The sequence below is a fragment of the Oncorhynchus tshawytscha genome, linkage group LG01 (genome assembly GCF_018296145.1).
Source record: "Oncorhynchus tshawytscha isolate Ot180627B linkage group LG01, Otsh_v2.0, whole genome shotgun sequence".
Classification (NCBI taxonomy): Eukaryota; Metazoa; Chordata; class Actinopteri; order Salmoniformes; family Salmonidae; genus Oncorhynchus; species Oncorhynchus tshawytscha.
The window spans coordinates 22,217,881-22,233,806 of record NC_056429.1 but is presented as its reverse complement, the minus strand read 5'-3'; the positions used below and the strand labels follow the sequence as shown (position 1 = coordinate 22,233,806).

Genomic DNA, 15,926 nt, shown 5'->3' with positions numbered 1-15,926 from the left:
TGTGTACTTTATTAAGTCCCTAGCATGAAGCACAGATCATGCGGCTTCATTCATAAAACAGACTAGCATTAATCAAGAGGCCCACATCAAACACTAGCAGATTAACTTATTTTAGATTCATTTGGAGAGCAGATGGATCATTGGACATACAGAGACAGTGAAGGAGGAAGAGACAATGACAACGAATAGCATCCAACATTACAGATGAAGAGAGAGGTAGGGATGGAAAGCAGTGGCGGTCAGTGCCGTTCTTTTCATGAGCATGGCCTTATTTCTATTACAGCATATTGGATGACTCTCTTTCATATTCCATTCACCCAGTTCAATGTAAAAGCAAAAGGTTTATTCTACTACATGATACTCAAATTTTACCTAAACCCATCACGAGGTTGCTACAACCTAGGCTATGAATGAAAGTTTACAAGGTAGATGCACAAATGTCGAGATAAAATTTGAGATGCCAGTGACACATTCAATAGCGCCTTACACACTCTTGCCTGCATCTAGCTTATCTAGGGTGTAATCATTAGTCCAACAGTTGCAAATGAGAGTTTCTATTGAAACATTTAGGTGTGTTTATCCCCATTTGTTCCGTTTGCTTCTGTTTAAGAAACGTTTTTCAACAGAATGGTCGGAATTAATTCACCCATGATCACGAGTAAACACAGTTCACTTTCATAGCAGCCACGTTGTATTCCTTCTTGCACCTATGCACACTCCTCCTCTCCTTGTCCCTTAGCTTGTGGACTTCAATGCACAACACATCAGCTGTATGTGACCAGGCGAAAAAAAACATTCCAAACTTAACCACTGCACACAGCCTACATCCGTTGTCACCATATTAGCTAAAGTAACGCCATAGTCAGCATAGCTAGTAGAACTAATGCATTAGTAAACCCGCTACAATCATGAAGTAAAGTTAGTGTACATTCAGTAAGCAGTTACAATGGCAGGCCCCAGTGGCAATAAATTATTAATACCAAAAGCTTACCTTGATTTGGAAGAGTTCCAGTGTTGTGTTGGATAGTCATAGCCAGCTAGCTAACATAGCAAAAAAATGTCTGATTTTAAATGTGTTATCACTGCACAACAAATTTCAAATGGGAATACAATGTCAGATGTTTTGTATTTATACAACAACTTAATGTGCTATCACAGTGCTTCATCCAATAGCACAACCAAATTACCTGGATTGTAGTTGAGATCACAATAAAAGTACATAGTTCAAGTGATCAAACTGAGATTCCGCACAGATACTTATATTTGTAAGATAGCCTTAACTTTAGGCTATTTACTCTATTACAAAAGGCATATTAAATTGTGTTAGGTTGACAACGCAACCAAATTTCAACATTTAAAGGAGATGTACTGTATCTAATGCTTGGATGGTTTCAACTAAGCCACTAGCTTAAATAAAGATTAGTTAGTTACCTAGTTAAATAAAGGTGAAATAAATCAAAATAAACAACATTTAAAAATGAATTAACACTATTCTTTAACTTTTATTTTGGGTTTAGTTGGAGACGTGAATCCAACTTATAATTTGTTAACTTGTCGACGGTATTGCAAAATGATATTGAATTGTGTTTGTCAATGCAAACAAATATCAACATTTGAAAGATATTTATATTTTGTGCCACTGACTTAGGCTGAATTTAATTCCAGTTTGTCTACAAATTAATAATTGATATTCACATCTCTGTCTCAACCAAAAATAAAAGTTAAAGAATATGACAAAATAAAACAAAATATTCAAATGCGCTTTAAATAAAGTTTGATTTGATTTGGTTCTATTCTTTAACTTAGATTGTTGGTTGAAATAGCGACATTAATCCAACATATTCCTTAATAACTTGAAGATTACATTTGACCAAAATGGAAATCCTAGGCCTATATTTATTGTCTACTTTTAGTTGAACCTTGGGTTGAATTGAAACAATAGCTGTTGATGACTTTGCGAATGCTATAATATTATAGGCCTACATAGTATAATTGATGATATATGACGTGTAGAGAATGGTTAATTTCATTTGCTCTGTTAAACCTACCGTTTGGAATGACTTCAATAGCAACAGTGAATTTATTTAGTTATTAAGAGATCTCTCAAAAATCACTGTTACAATAGCACACTGGTAGTAGTCAGTGACAAATATCATAGCTAAGCAGGGCTGCTGGGCTTTGTTAAAACCTTGGATGGCAGACAAAATGGATAGCTGTGGAAAGATCAACTCTCCTGTAGGAGGTACTGCCCAGCCTATATAGTTTTTCTGGTAGTGGATATAATGTTGAAGCTCTGACATTGTTTCAAAGGTACAAATTCAACATATTTTATATGACGGTTGGCTATGTTGAAAATTGGTTAACATGATGACATAATTCTGTGGTTTAAATTTCACCCTCAAAACAACACAGTTCACCTTGATGTCTTTTTGCGAATCCAGTGTATTTTCCAGGTAGATTTCACGTCAAAACAAATTACGTTGAAACAACGTTGATTCAACCAGTTTGTGCACAGTGGGGAGGATTTGGAGAGGAAAGGAAAAGATAACGAGAGGGTGAGAGTAGCAGGAACAAAGAGAGAGAATGGCCAGAAGAAAGACTACAGGCAACCAAGAGAGAGGAAGTGAGGAGGAGACAGGGATGGGATCCAAGAAGAATAAGGAGATAATGGAGATAAGCGATGGGAGGAAAAGAGAGAGGGCTAACTGCAAAGGCTGTCAAGGAGAGCTGGAGATTGTCGTCCTCCGTCCTGCTACCTTTCAAATCTAGATTAGCGTCTCCTCCCACCGGAGGAAGAATTCAAACATCATGAAAAATGTACAGCCAAAGGCTTTTAACAAGCCTGCCCTAAGCCCCTATCAAATACACACACACATCAAAACGTACAACACAGCCACTCCCAGTCCCAAACACACACACACAACGGCATGCTTAACCCATAAAGTACAATCTACTGTATAACTCACTAACCTTGGAACCAGAACCAAGAGAATAACAAAAAAACTAAACATAAACTAAACAGTCACGTGAATCAGCCCATAAGACGCATACGAATTCAAAAACTGTGCAGCAAATGCCGAATATATACAGTGCCTTCAGAAAGTATTCACACCCCTTGACTTCTTCCACATTTTGTTGTGTTACAAGTTGGGATTAAAAATTGATTGAATTGTCATATTTTTGTCAACGATCTACACAAAATACTCTGTAATGTCAAAGTGTAAGAAAAAAATCAAAAAATCTTAGGACATTTATGAAAAACAAAACACTAATATGCTGTATTTTGAATACATACGTAAGTATTCAATACATGTTTGGCAGTGATTACAGCTGTGTGTGTTTCTGGGTAAGTCTCTAAGAGAGAGTTCCCCTATTGTCGGCCCGTGTGTGGTTTTATTTGGCCCCCCAAGTTTTCTGAGCAAAATATATACATATTTTATTTTTATTGTTGGACATAAAATACTGTAAAAAAAAACACCAGGAAATCAGCTCCAAGTGTTTTTAATTTAAGACATCTGTTCCCAAGTATTCCCACGCATAATAGAGAGACGTGATCATATACAAATGTAAGCAAGCAGTCTACGAATGATTTGTAATTATGTTCCGGCCCCCCAACCATCCGCTCAAGAAAAAAGAAATCCACCAGTGGCTGAATCTAGTTGATGATCCCTGCTCTAAGAGCTTTGCACACTATCTTTTTTTAAATTCTTCAAGCTCTGTCAAGTTGGTTGTTGATCATTGCTAGGCAGCCATAGATTTTCAAGCCGATTTAAGTCAGAACTGTAACCAGGCAACTCAGTAACATTCAATGTCATCTTAAGCAACTCCAGTGTATATTTGGCCTTGTGTTTTAGGTTATTATGCTGCTGAAAGGTGAAATAGTCTCCCAGTGTCTGTTGGAAAGCAGACTGAACCAGATTTTCCTTGAGGATTTTGCCTATGCTTAGCTCTATTCCATTTATTTTTATCATAAAAGAAGTCCCTAGTCCTTGCCGATGACACACATACCAATAACATGATTCAGCCACCATCATGCTTGAAAATGTGATGAGGGGATATCAGTGATGTGTTGTGTTGGATTTGCCCTAAACATAACGCTTTATATTCAGGATATAAAGTTAATTTCTTTACAAACAGGATTCATGTTTTGGAATATTTTTTCTGTACAGGCTTCTTTCTTTTCACTCTGTCATTTACACTAGGTTAGTATTGTGGAGTAACTACAATGTTGTTGATCCATCCTCAGTTTTCTCCTATCACAGCCATTAAACTCTGTAACTGTTTTAAAGTCACCATTTGACTCATGGTGAAATGCCTGAGTAGTTTCCCTCCTCTCCGGCAACTGAGTTAGGAAGGACACCTGTATCTTTGTAGTGACTGGGTGTATTGGTGCACCATCCAAAGTGTAATTAATAACTAATACATTTAGCCTCTTGAACTTATTTAGGCTTACCATAACAAAGGGGTTGAATACTTATTGACTCATTTCAGCTTTTCATTTTTTATTAATTTGTACAAATGTCTAAAAACATATTTCCACTTTGACATTATGGGTTATTGTGTGTAGGCCAGTGACACAAAACCTCAATTTAAATACATTTTAAATTCAGGCCGTAACACCACAAAATGTTGGAAAAAGTCAAGGGGTGTGAATACTTTCTGAAGGCATTGTAGCACATGTGGTCTCTCACTATGGCAGGTGAGCTCAGGTTATAATTCACCTGCATGGGACAGTGCTCTCACAGGCATCCATCCAGCTGGCGAACCAACCGCATGGCACAGATTTTTTTAAAGCAGCAAGAAACAACAACAGTGCGATAAGGTTTTCTATGCGCTGCTGCACAGTGTGAATGGTTGAGTGAGTAGCTGATCTCGGACGGGTGTTCTTCTGCTAGAGACGATGGACAGCATTGATTTCCTCCCTGACACATGAAAGATCCTCCACCAAGGAAACACTACTGTATGTGTGCTGAAAGTGTACACAGACGCTGCTCTAGGACTGCTCACTTCTTTGTTAGGAATGTATCAATGACAGTATCTACACTGAAAAAATAATTACCTCAGCAAAAAAATAAATGTCCTCTCACTGTCAACTGCGTTTATTTTCAGAAAACTTAACGTGTAAATATTTGTATGAACATAACAAGATTCAACAACTGAGACATAAACTGAACAAGTTCCACAGACATGTGGCTAACAGAAATGGAATAATGTGTCCCAGAACAAAGAGGCGGTCAAAATCAAAAGTAACAGTCAGTATCTGGTGTGGCCACCAGCTGCATTAAGTACTGCAGTGCATCATCTCCTCATGGACTGTACCAGATTTGACAGTTATTGTTATGAGATGTTACCCCACTCTTCCACCAAGGCACCTGCAAGTTCCCAGACATTGCTGGGGGAATGGCCCTAGCCCTCACCCTCCGATCCAACAGGTCCCAGATGTGCTCAATGGGATTGAGATCCAGGCTCTTCGCTGGCCATGGCAGAACACTGACATTCTTGTCTTGCAGGAAATCCCGCACAGAACGAGCAGTATTGCTGGTGGGTCATGTCGGGATGAGCCTGCAAGAAGGGTACCACATGAGGGAGGGAGGATGTCTTCCCTGTAACGCACAGCATTGAGATTGCCTGCAATGACAACAAGCTCAGTCCGATGATGCTGTGACACCGCCAGAGCACAGGCCTCAGTGTAACGCTCATTCCTTCGACGATAAACGCAAATCTGACAATCACCCCTGGTGTGACCAAACCGCAACTCGTCAGTGAAGAGCACTTTTTGCCAGTTCTCTCTGGTCCAGCGACGGTGGGTTTGTGCCCATAGGCGACGTTGTTGCCGGTGATGTCTGGTGAGGACATTACAACAGGCCTACAAGCCCTCAGTCCAGCCTCACTCAGCCTATTGCGGACAGTCTGAGCACTGATGGAGGGATTGTGTATTCCTGGTGTAACTCGGGCAGTTGTTGTTGCCATCCTATACCTGTCCCGCTGGTGTGATGTTCGGATGTACCGATCCTGTGCAGGTGTTGTTACACGTGGTCTGCCACTGAGAGGACGATATGCTGTCCGTCCTGTAGCACTGTCTTAGACGTCTCAAGGTACGGACATTGCAATTTATTGGCCACATCTGCAGTCCTCATGCCTCCTTTCAGATGGCCTAAGGCACGTTCACACAGATGAGCAGGGAACTTAGCATCTTTCTTTTGGTGTTTTCAGAGTCAGTAGAAAGGCCTCTTTAGTGTCCTAAGTTTTCATAACTGTGACCTTAATTGCCTACCGTCTGTAAGCTGTTAGTTAGTGTCTGTAAACTGTTAGTGTCTTAACAACTCTTTACAATGAAGATCTGTAAAGTTATTTGGATTTTTACTAATTATCTTTGAAAGACATTGACCTGAAATAGGGACTTTTCTATTTTGCTGAGTTTATAAACACAACATGTAAAGTGTTGTTCCCATGTTTAGTGAGCTGAAATAAAAGATCTCAGAAATGTTCCATACACACAAAAAGCTTATTTCTCTAAAATGTTTTGCACAAATTTGATTACATCCCTGTTAGTGAGCATATCTCCTTTGCCAGGATAATCCATCCACATGACAGGTGAGGCATATCAAGAAGCTGACTAAACAGCATGATCATTACACAGGTGCACCTTGTGTTGGGGACAATAAAAAGCAATAAAATGTGCAGTTGTCACACAACACAATGCCACAGACATCTCAAGTTTTGAGGGAGCGTGCAATTGGCATGATGACTGCTGAAATGTCCACGAGAGCTGTTGCCAGATGATTGAATGTTCATTTCTCTACCATAAGCCACCTCCAACATAGTTTTAGAGAATTTGGCAGTACGTACAACCGGCCTCACAACCGCAGACCACGTGTATGGCATTGTGTGGGCAAGCGGTTTGCTGATGTCAACATTGTGAACAGAGTGTCCTATGGTGGCAATGGGGTTATGGTATGGGCAGGTATACACTACAGACAACGAACACAATTGCATTTCATCACAATTTGAATGCACAAAATTACTGTGACAAGACACTGAGGCCCATTGTGAGGCCCATTTTTTAAAGGTATCTGTGACCAACAGAGGTATATCTGTACCCCCAGTCATGTGAAATCCATAGATTAGGGCCTAAGGAATTTATTTCTGTCACGACTTCCGCCGAAGTTGGTCCCTCTCCTTGTTCGGGCGGCGTTCAGCGGTCGACGTCACCGGTTTTCTAGCCACCACCGATCCACTTTTCATTTTCCATTTGTTTTGTCTTCATTGTACACACCTGGTTTCCATTCCCATAATTATATGTTCCTTATTTAACCCTCTGTGTCCCACATGGTTTTGTGCTTGTTTGTTCATTGTAAGTTGGTCTCATTTGTGAGCTTGATTATGTTCCTTCTTGGAATATTTGTTTTTTTGAGTAAAGTTACGTTTATTACTCATCTCTGTGTCCTGCGCCTGACTCCGCCTTACCTGCTACACCTTGACGCCTTACAATTTCAATTCACTGATTTCCTTCTATGAACTGTAACTCAGTCAAATCTATGAAATTCTTGCATGTTGCATTTATATTTGTGTTCAGTAAAGCTGTAATCGTAGTGTTATTTCCTAAAAGTGTGAATATAATGCTCTTTCAGATTGTTGTCCTTATAGTATCTTGAATCAGGTTTTGTTATTTTGTTCTGAATAAATGTTATTTCCATGTGAAGGTGAGGAGTGATCCTGTTTAAGTCAGTTCAATGGAACGTTAGAGTTGGGAAAGCCTAGACCACGGGTGTCAAACATCGACCCCAAAATCAGTGGATAGAGGACAATTTTTTGCTAATTTTGACGATTAGGAAATATGATACATTTTCAGTGCAGCCCTCTGGACCTCGTTGGGGACAAATGTGACTCCCGAGGCAAAATGAGTTTGACACCCCTGGCCTAGACTAAGGCCCTATATTTAAACACTCAATGACAATATCAAACATGTGAAAGGGCACTCACTTTCTTAGTGTACAGACACACAGGGAGAAAAGAAAAACTGCAGACCAAAGGAAAATATCAATGCTCTAGAGGGGAGAGGAGGGTGTGTTAAAGAGAGTGAAACTGTTGACTTCAACAGAGAAGAGTGTGCAAGAGAGTAAAGAGGAGACAAACACAAAGTCAACCACTGGACACATTAGTTTCCATAGATCTTCTACTTATCACTGTAATATTTCTCCTGGCTGTGTCTAGAGTGTTAGGCAACTGAGAAACTCAAAAGACATCCCGAGTGTTGGAGGAGAATGTTTCATTAAGGGTAATTTGCCAAACGAAACCCATTAACATTCAGCACAAGGCGTTCAGCTCTCTCATGTTTATCACAGTGGATGTGAAGGCAGGCAGTGGCTCTGGGAGCATTGTGATGAGTAGTGTGGCATCATGGCACTGACAGAGTACAAGATAACGATCGCCCTGTCGAACCCTGTCACTTGCTTCCCCTTCAGATCACTTCCCTCCCAGGCTTCACACTCAGTGCTAAGCTAATTGGGTGAGGAGGGAAAAACTCTAAATGAAAGGGCTGCGGTCAGGTTTCCCTGTAAGTGATTCAAAAACTTTGCTAAATCTCAGTGCATCAATTGACTGTGATGAACACACACAGGGTAAGCCTACAGTGAATACTGATAAGCGGGCGAAGCCAAACAAGAGTAACTGTCAAACCTCAACTGAACCTAGAAGAACAAACGGAACCTGGCCTGAAGCCAAGCCAGCACCAGCACGGACAACACAACACTCTTATATTGTTTATTTAACGCTCTGCACATAATGCATAGGACCAATTAATGGGAACCACAGATATGAGATGATTATGTGTTTATTATTTAATTTCTGTCCAGTAGTTCTTCTCAGTAGCAGTGAAAAGCAGAGCCAGTATATTTCTATGTGGCTCAAGTGAAATGCAGCTTTCATGGTTCCTCGTCAGAGAGAGATTCATTACCCAGCAGAGTTCAGGGGCCTGAGAAACTCCTCTCTTTATCACACCAGTGATTAAGTCTATTGATTTCCGCAGGGAAAAGTGGCTGCTCGGAGTCGGGGCCAGGCTACAAGGCTGATGTTGAGTCTCACTGTGTAGCAGTTGGGGAAGAGGGAACGCACATTGACTTGCTGAACACAGTGCTACTGTAACAAGAATAACTTTCAGATGTCTTCCTCAGTGAATGCAACTGAAGTAGATGAAAGTAAACAATGTAAAGGAACATCTAAAAACATGTGGGACTGTCCAACCCATTCATTATAATATCAGGGTTGTATCTGGAGTCTGACTTCAATGGTCGTCTGATGATTCATCGTGGTCTCTGGGAGGGAAGCAGCAATCTGAAGGCCCACGCTGCAACACTTCCATATTTTATGTAGTTTATTTAAGTGATCATGCCTGAGAAGCTGGTGTTTGGAGGATATATTGGAACACGTGTTGTTAGGTAGGCCCAAGACAAAGTTGATATATCCTTCAAACAACAGCTTTTTAAAATGTATTTTACCTTTATTTAACTAGGCAAGTCAGTTAAGAACAAATTCTTATTTTCAATGATGGCCTAGGAACAGTGGGTTAACTGCCTTGTTCAGGGGCAGAACGACAGATTTGTACCTTGTCAGCTTGGGGATTTGAACTTGCAACCTTCCGGTTACTAGTCCAATGCTCTAACCACTAGGCTACCCTGCCGCCCTGAGGGCATTATCACTTTTCTACAATGGCTTACCAACATATTCAAATAAAGATTGACATATTTTCATTAAAAACATTATTTTGATGAATGTATTCATACTATTTCATCCTTCCACAAGATATAGTCTAGACATAAATATATGGTTGTTATCCAAGCCAGCTGGTCGTTCATTCTATCGGTTTGGTTGTTGAACACAGAGACGTGACCCAGTCGTTCAGTCTTTTTGTTTTGTGTCTAAGGACGCGACTCAATAGTTTATTACAAATGTTCCATTGCCATATTGGCTGGCAACGTTTTTATCCCGTGCTTGCTAGCTAGCCAAGAAAATAGGCATTTTAACGTCATAGATTTAGCCTGTGGTAACTTGTGAAATAGACACCAGCTGGAATGTGGTTTTAACCAATCAGCATTCAGGATTAGACCCAACCTTACGTTATTCATGTTTTTAGAGTTTGTTTTCACCTCACTGGCACAACACACAATATACCCTAATGCATGTGAGGTATGGAGAAATCTGGCCATGGAGTCATGAACCCACTTCCGTACAACCTGACGTCTGTCATATGAGTACATGGGTGTGTCCACAGAAAATGAGATGGGCAATCCATGTTCATGAATGAAATACCCTCCCTGGGAGAGGTGTTACATTTCAGTAGGCTTTAAATAATAATTTGTTCTTAAGTTCTTAACTGACTTGCCTAGTTAAATAACGGTTTAATTTAAAAATAAAAAAAAACCTGCAACTCAATATGAGGAAGGTCTTCTTAATGTTTTTTATACTCAGTGTATAACTTCCACCTGAATGGAGGAAATAAAATCCTTTCTTTGTCAAGGATAACGTAGGAAACTAAAGGGATTACATCATTGAAGTATCCATTGAACAGTGAACATTGAGGGACCATTGTCAGCTGGGTATTGCTACAGTCATTACGGATGTAATAAATACATAGATCAGGTCAAAATGACATACGGCAAACTTAAATTACATTTTGCACAACATAGATCAGTATCTACAGAACATATTTGCTTTTTATCCAGTCCACGGTCACATACAGGAAAGTAGGGTGTAAAAAAAAATATCGATATAGAAGACATAAATTATATTTTATCCTGGAAGTTATGAAAAACTACAATCTTTATCCAATCCTGAGCTGCAACCAATGCTTTGTTTTTCATATAATAAAAAAAAGACAGACCTTGTATGATTCTCACTGGGAATATTCAATGTTTTCCCCTTGCTTTAACAATATCATCTATGAGACTGAATGAAGTGACCTTCAAATTCCCTGCAGAGCCCACTGGCAATCCCCCTACTACCTTAGCTCTGTGTACATAATCCACAGCCAACAGGAGACTCAGAAACCTATTACAACTCTGCAATAATGCAAAGGTGTGTGTGTGTGTGTGTGTGTGTGTGTGTGTGTGTGTGTGTGTGTGTGTGTGTGTGTGTGTGTGTGTGTGTGTGTGTGTGTGTGTGTGTGTGTGTGTGTGCGCGCGCACCCATATGTGCATACCTATGCATGAGTTATGGATAATACAACAAAGAGTCCACTATAAAGGATGGATGCATCAAAGGCTGACATTGGCCACTAATCACTGTGACAGAACATGATGCGTTGCATGGGGAACAGGCTAAAACAGATGCTGGATGAGAAAACTGTTCTTTTGATGCATCTTCATCTCCATGGTTGTTTTGATAACCCATCCTGAAATATTAACTGTTTACTTCTCACTTCATGACATATTGAATGTCAGAATATAGATATAACATACATTTCAGTAATTTAGCATACTGTGTTCAAGCCATGACATCACACCATGACACTATTCAATATGATTATGTGATGACATCATCTTTGCTGATGGACTGTTTGTTCAGATGAGGCAGTTAAGAGGGAGGCCTTGTCTAATAGAGAAGAGCACTAGGAACAGAAGTCCAAAGGAACAGGCAGGACAATTAAGAGTGTACCTAAATACAATTAGCATACAAATGGTTAATAGTAAAACAAATACTGTATTGAATATTGAGCCTGAAATAGAATGTATGTCCTACCATGCTTTGCCTCTTAGTTATACCATGCTTTCTTTTATCCACGTGACTAAAAACAAGTGATGCACTCGCAGGTAAAAGGCCACGTGTCAAACTCATTCTACAGAGGGCCGAGCGTCTACGGGTTTTTGCTCATCCCTTGTACTTGATTGATGAATTAAGGTCACTAATTGGTAAAGAACTCCCCTCACCTGGTTGTCTAGGTCTTAATTGAAAGGAAAAAACAAAAACATGCAGGGACTACGCCCTTCATGGAAATGAGTTTGACACCCCTGTAGTAGGCCTACTGATAATGATGGTTTTTTTAAAATGATCTTTCTGTACACAAAAAGGTGATATCTAGAACCTAAAATGCTTCTTCGGCTGTCCCCATAGGAGAAACCTTTAAATAACTATTTTTTGGGATCCATGTATAACCCTTTTGGTTCCAGGTAGAACCCATTTGGGTTCCATTTAGAACCATTTTTGCATAGGGTTCTACGTGGAACCCAAAAGGATTCTACCTGGAACCCAAAAGGATTCTACCTGGAACCCAAAAGGGTTATCTTATGGGGTCAGCCATATAACCCTTTTGGAAACCTTTTTTAAGAGTGTACCACATCTAAAAGTCATACATTGATATCAGGCCCTGGCCTATGTGAAGACACCAGAGCACTTTGACAAGCTATTTTCAAATGTAGTTGCAACTTCGGGGCTTCATCAAGTTAGCTGCACATGGAGATTGTGCTAGTAGGCTGTCCGTAGATACAGAAGCCTACAACAGCCGACCACTCACCTACTTATTGCCCTCAATCGTGTCTTATGCTCATAATTTAAATATTTTACACTGGAAACCAAAATTATAACATTTATATAATTATTTAATTAAACATTTGCTTGAAAAATATAATACTATGTCTAGAAAATGTGCCGTTACTTACCAGATATCTCTGTCTGTGGCACCCCGTTGAGAGTGAAGCCTTTACCGCTGTAGAACTGTCGGACATCCGAACAGCTCCGGGCTTTACTGCTCGCATTGTCCGCCGACAATGGGATAGCAGATAGACAAAGGAATAGGAGAGCCTGGAGAAAATCCATACTGACAACCAAATAGTAAGGTGTAGATCAAAGAGAACGAGTCTTGGCAATTAAAAATAAGTCCTACAAAGCCTCGTATGACATTCAACCGGTAGATAAAGCCTCCCTTGGCGGTGTATCTCGCTTTGGCGCGGAGGATACAGCTGGAAACACCAGCTGAGCAATCTGTCAGCGCTCCCCGGAGTCCTGTGACGACGCTGTGACTGTCAAGATGAGCAAGTCCTCGCAGTGATGAGTCTACTAGGCAGAACGGCTCTAAAAAAACGAAAATGAATTACTGTAATACGTGTTATCAACATCCACCAATAAACCGAATAAAGGCTCTGCTACTGTCAGTGAAGAGTCACAGTAGTCTTTGATGAAACTGTATGGAATAAGTGAACTCTACAAATATCGGAGATGTGTAAGGGAGAATAGCCCGAGTGTTGTGAGCTGAGCACGTAGCACAGCCAGTATAGGATTGGAATCGCGCTGGGATACTCATGCGGAGCTGCTGTTTTGGTGCCGCCCCGCGGAGAACAGAGGATGCCACCACCTGCAGGTCAGTGCGCTTCTGTTTTCTTTTTTTTCTTTGTTTGTTGTTGTTGTTGTTTTTTAAATACATTTTTATTCATAATACAAAATCAACAACTTCGAATTTGCAGCACTTTAATATTACGATTTATCTTTCTTCCAGAGCCAATCAAAACCTATTTGTTTGGTGAAAAATACGTGTATAATTCTAGAAAAATCACTCGAGATTTCGCGTTATGGAGATGAGCTCAAATGCATTCACTGTTGGCTCTTGAAAGTCCACACCATCTCTAGGCTACTGGATGGGATAAAGATGTAGGCTCTTTATTTGTATACCCTGCAGTATAACTTTCATACAAAGCAAGAAATTTAAAACTTGTAGCGTATTTGAGGTTTAAAAAGGCCTCTGAAGTTTGTAATTTTCACTTTATAATTTCAGACTTTCCCTTACAAAAAATTGTATCAACCCCTACAAAAATGTCCATTCATTATAATCCACATAGTAATTCAGATTTTCTGTTGCAGCAGAATTATTTTCCTGTTGTAGCATACTGTCTCAAATCTAGATCTGTACCATGACCACAATAGGACAATACTTTCTGTTCTTCTGTTTGAGTTCCGTGCATAATAAATTTTTTACCCACAGGTGTGTATAAAACACAATGACAAAACTCACATAATTGCACCGAACGAAGTGTCTTCATTAATTCTCTACACACATTCCCATTGACATAGGTCTACTGTACTGTACACACTAATTTCCAAGCATATAATCCGATTGTCAGCCGGGTGGGTACAGAAGCCTGAGAGGTGGGAGTTGGTCGGTGGGAGGTCCGACCAGCCACTAAACTGTGTGTGTGAAATGACAGTGTAATTACATGTACAGGGGACACATCTAGTCTCTCACTAACGACACTGTAATCCCTGTTACAGTGTAGCCTGCCAGGGTCTACACTGGATTAACATGGGGTTGTCATGAATTGGGACACAGCCCTCTGTGTGTGTGTGTGTGTGTGTGTGTGTGTGTGTGTGTGTGTGTGTGTGTGTGTGTGTGTGTGTGTGTGTGTGTGTGTGTGTGTTGTGTGTGTGTGTGTGTGTGTGTGTGTGTGTGTGTGTGTGTGTGTGTGTGTGTGTGTGTGTGTGTGTGTGTGTGTGTGTGTGTGTGTGTGTGTGTGTGTGTGTGTGTGTGTGTGTGTGTGTGTGTGTGTGTGTGTGTGTGTGTGTGTGTGTGTGTGTGTGTGTGTGTGTGTGTGTGTGTGTGTGTGATTGCGTGTATAGTCTGTGTGCATGTGTGATAGAAGTGCAAAATGTATTCCTTAGGCCAACCTGGACTCAGGGAGAGATGTAACATAGTAAATGTAAATCCTGGACACTCCAATTAGTATGATGTATTACGTTTCTTATGGTATGTATTAATTTGTGGATGTCCAGGTTAGGGTTAGGCTTAGCTATGTAGTTGAAGAGTAGTTAAAAAGTGTTAAGGTGTTGCACATTTCTAATTAGCTAAAATGCTAAATTTGTCCAGGATGAGATTCAAATGTGCAACCTTTTGGTTGCTTGATGTTTGCATTTAATGCCCACCTATCCTTCCCGACCAACAACCTTCATTTCATTTTTGCCTTAATTAACCTTCTGTCTTTTATATAACCATATCAAACGTAACATACCTTACTAATTTGAGTGTCCCGGACAGTGTTACATCTAGTCTATTACTCTGTTACGCCCATCCAGGCTGCATAGCCCTACAAAGCGAGACAGTTAGAAGACAGAAAGGGCAAGGCACGGATATTTGTCAGTGAAAGGCTCTTGGCAGAGTTCCCTCCCTCTCTCTCTCTCTCTCTCTGACTGAGAGTGGCAGCCACATTTTGAGTGTACCCATGCCAGGAGGTTGTTACTAGTTACTACAGCCACAAAATGAAAATTGGCGAAATTGTAAAAATTCATGATAACAAACATTTGCTTTTTGGTTTAATTCAAGCTCAAGGGTTAGGCATAAGGTTAGCAGTGTAATAAGATTACGGTTAAGGTAAGATTTAAAATCAGATTTTAAGAAGATAAATTATATAAATAGGCAAGGTTTAGCCCTAATTATGACTTTGTGCCTGTGGTAACTACTGACGAACATGCCAGGAAGTAAAAGCAGGAAGTGTACCCTTCAATCTGCGCTGTGATTTGTTGAGTCAAATTAACTGACATTACAAAAAATATATCGAAATATATTTTAGATTTGATATTCTTCAAAGTAGCCACCTTTTCCCTAGATGACAGCTTTGCACACTTTTGGTATTCTCTCAACCAGCTTCACCTGGAATGCTTTTCCAACAGTCTTGAAGGAGTTCCCACATATGTTGAGCACTTTTGGTTGCTTTTCCTTCACTCTGCGGTCCAGCTAATTCAAACCATCTCAACTGGGTTGAGGTTGGGTGATTGTGGAGGCCAGGACGCCATCACTCTCCTTCTTGGTCAAATAGCCATTACACAGCCTGTAGGTGTGTTGGGTCATTGTCCTGTTGAAAAACAGATGATAATCCCACTAAGCGCAGACCAGATGGGATGGCGTATCACTGCAGAATGCTGTGGTGGCCATGCTGGTTAAGTGTGCC

General features: G+C 40.3%; 1 protein-coding gene across 1 annotated transcript in view; it reads right to left on the bottom strand.

Moving 5' to 3' along the window:
* Nucleotides 1–13,275, bottom strand: part of LOC112245491 (glypican-1) — a 60,797-nt gene extending 47,522 nt beyond the window's left edge. Inside the window, exon 1 of the mRNA XM_024413642.2 lies at nucleotides 12,654–13,275. Coding sequence (XP_024269410.1) covers nucleotides 12,654–12,810 — 157 coding nt within the window. The 5' untranslated portion in view covers nucleotides 12,811–13,275. The remainder of the gene's footprint in view (nucleotides 1–12,653) is intronic.
* Nucleotides 13,276–15,926: the final 2,651 nt, after the last annotated feature.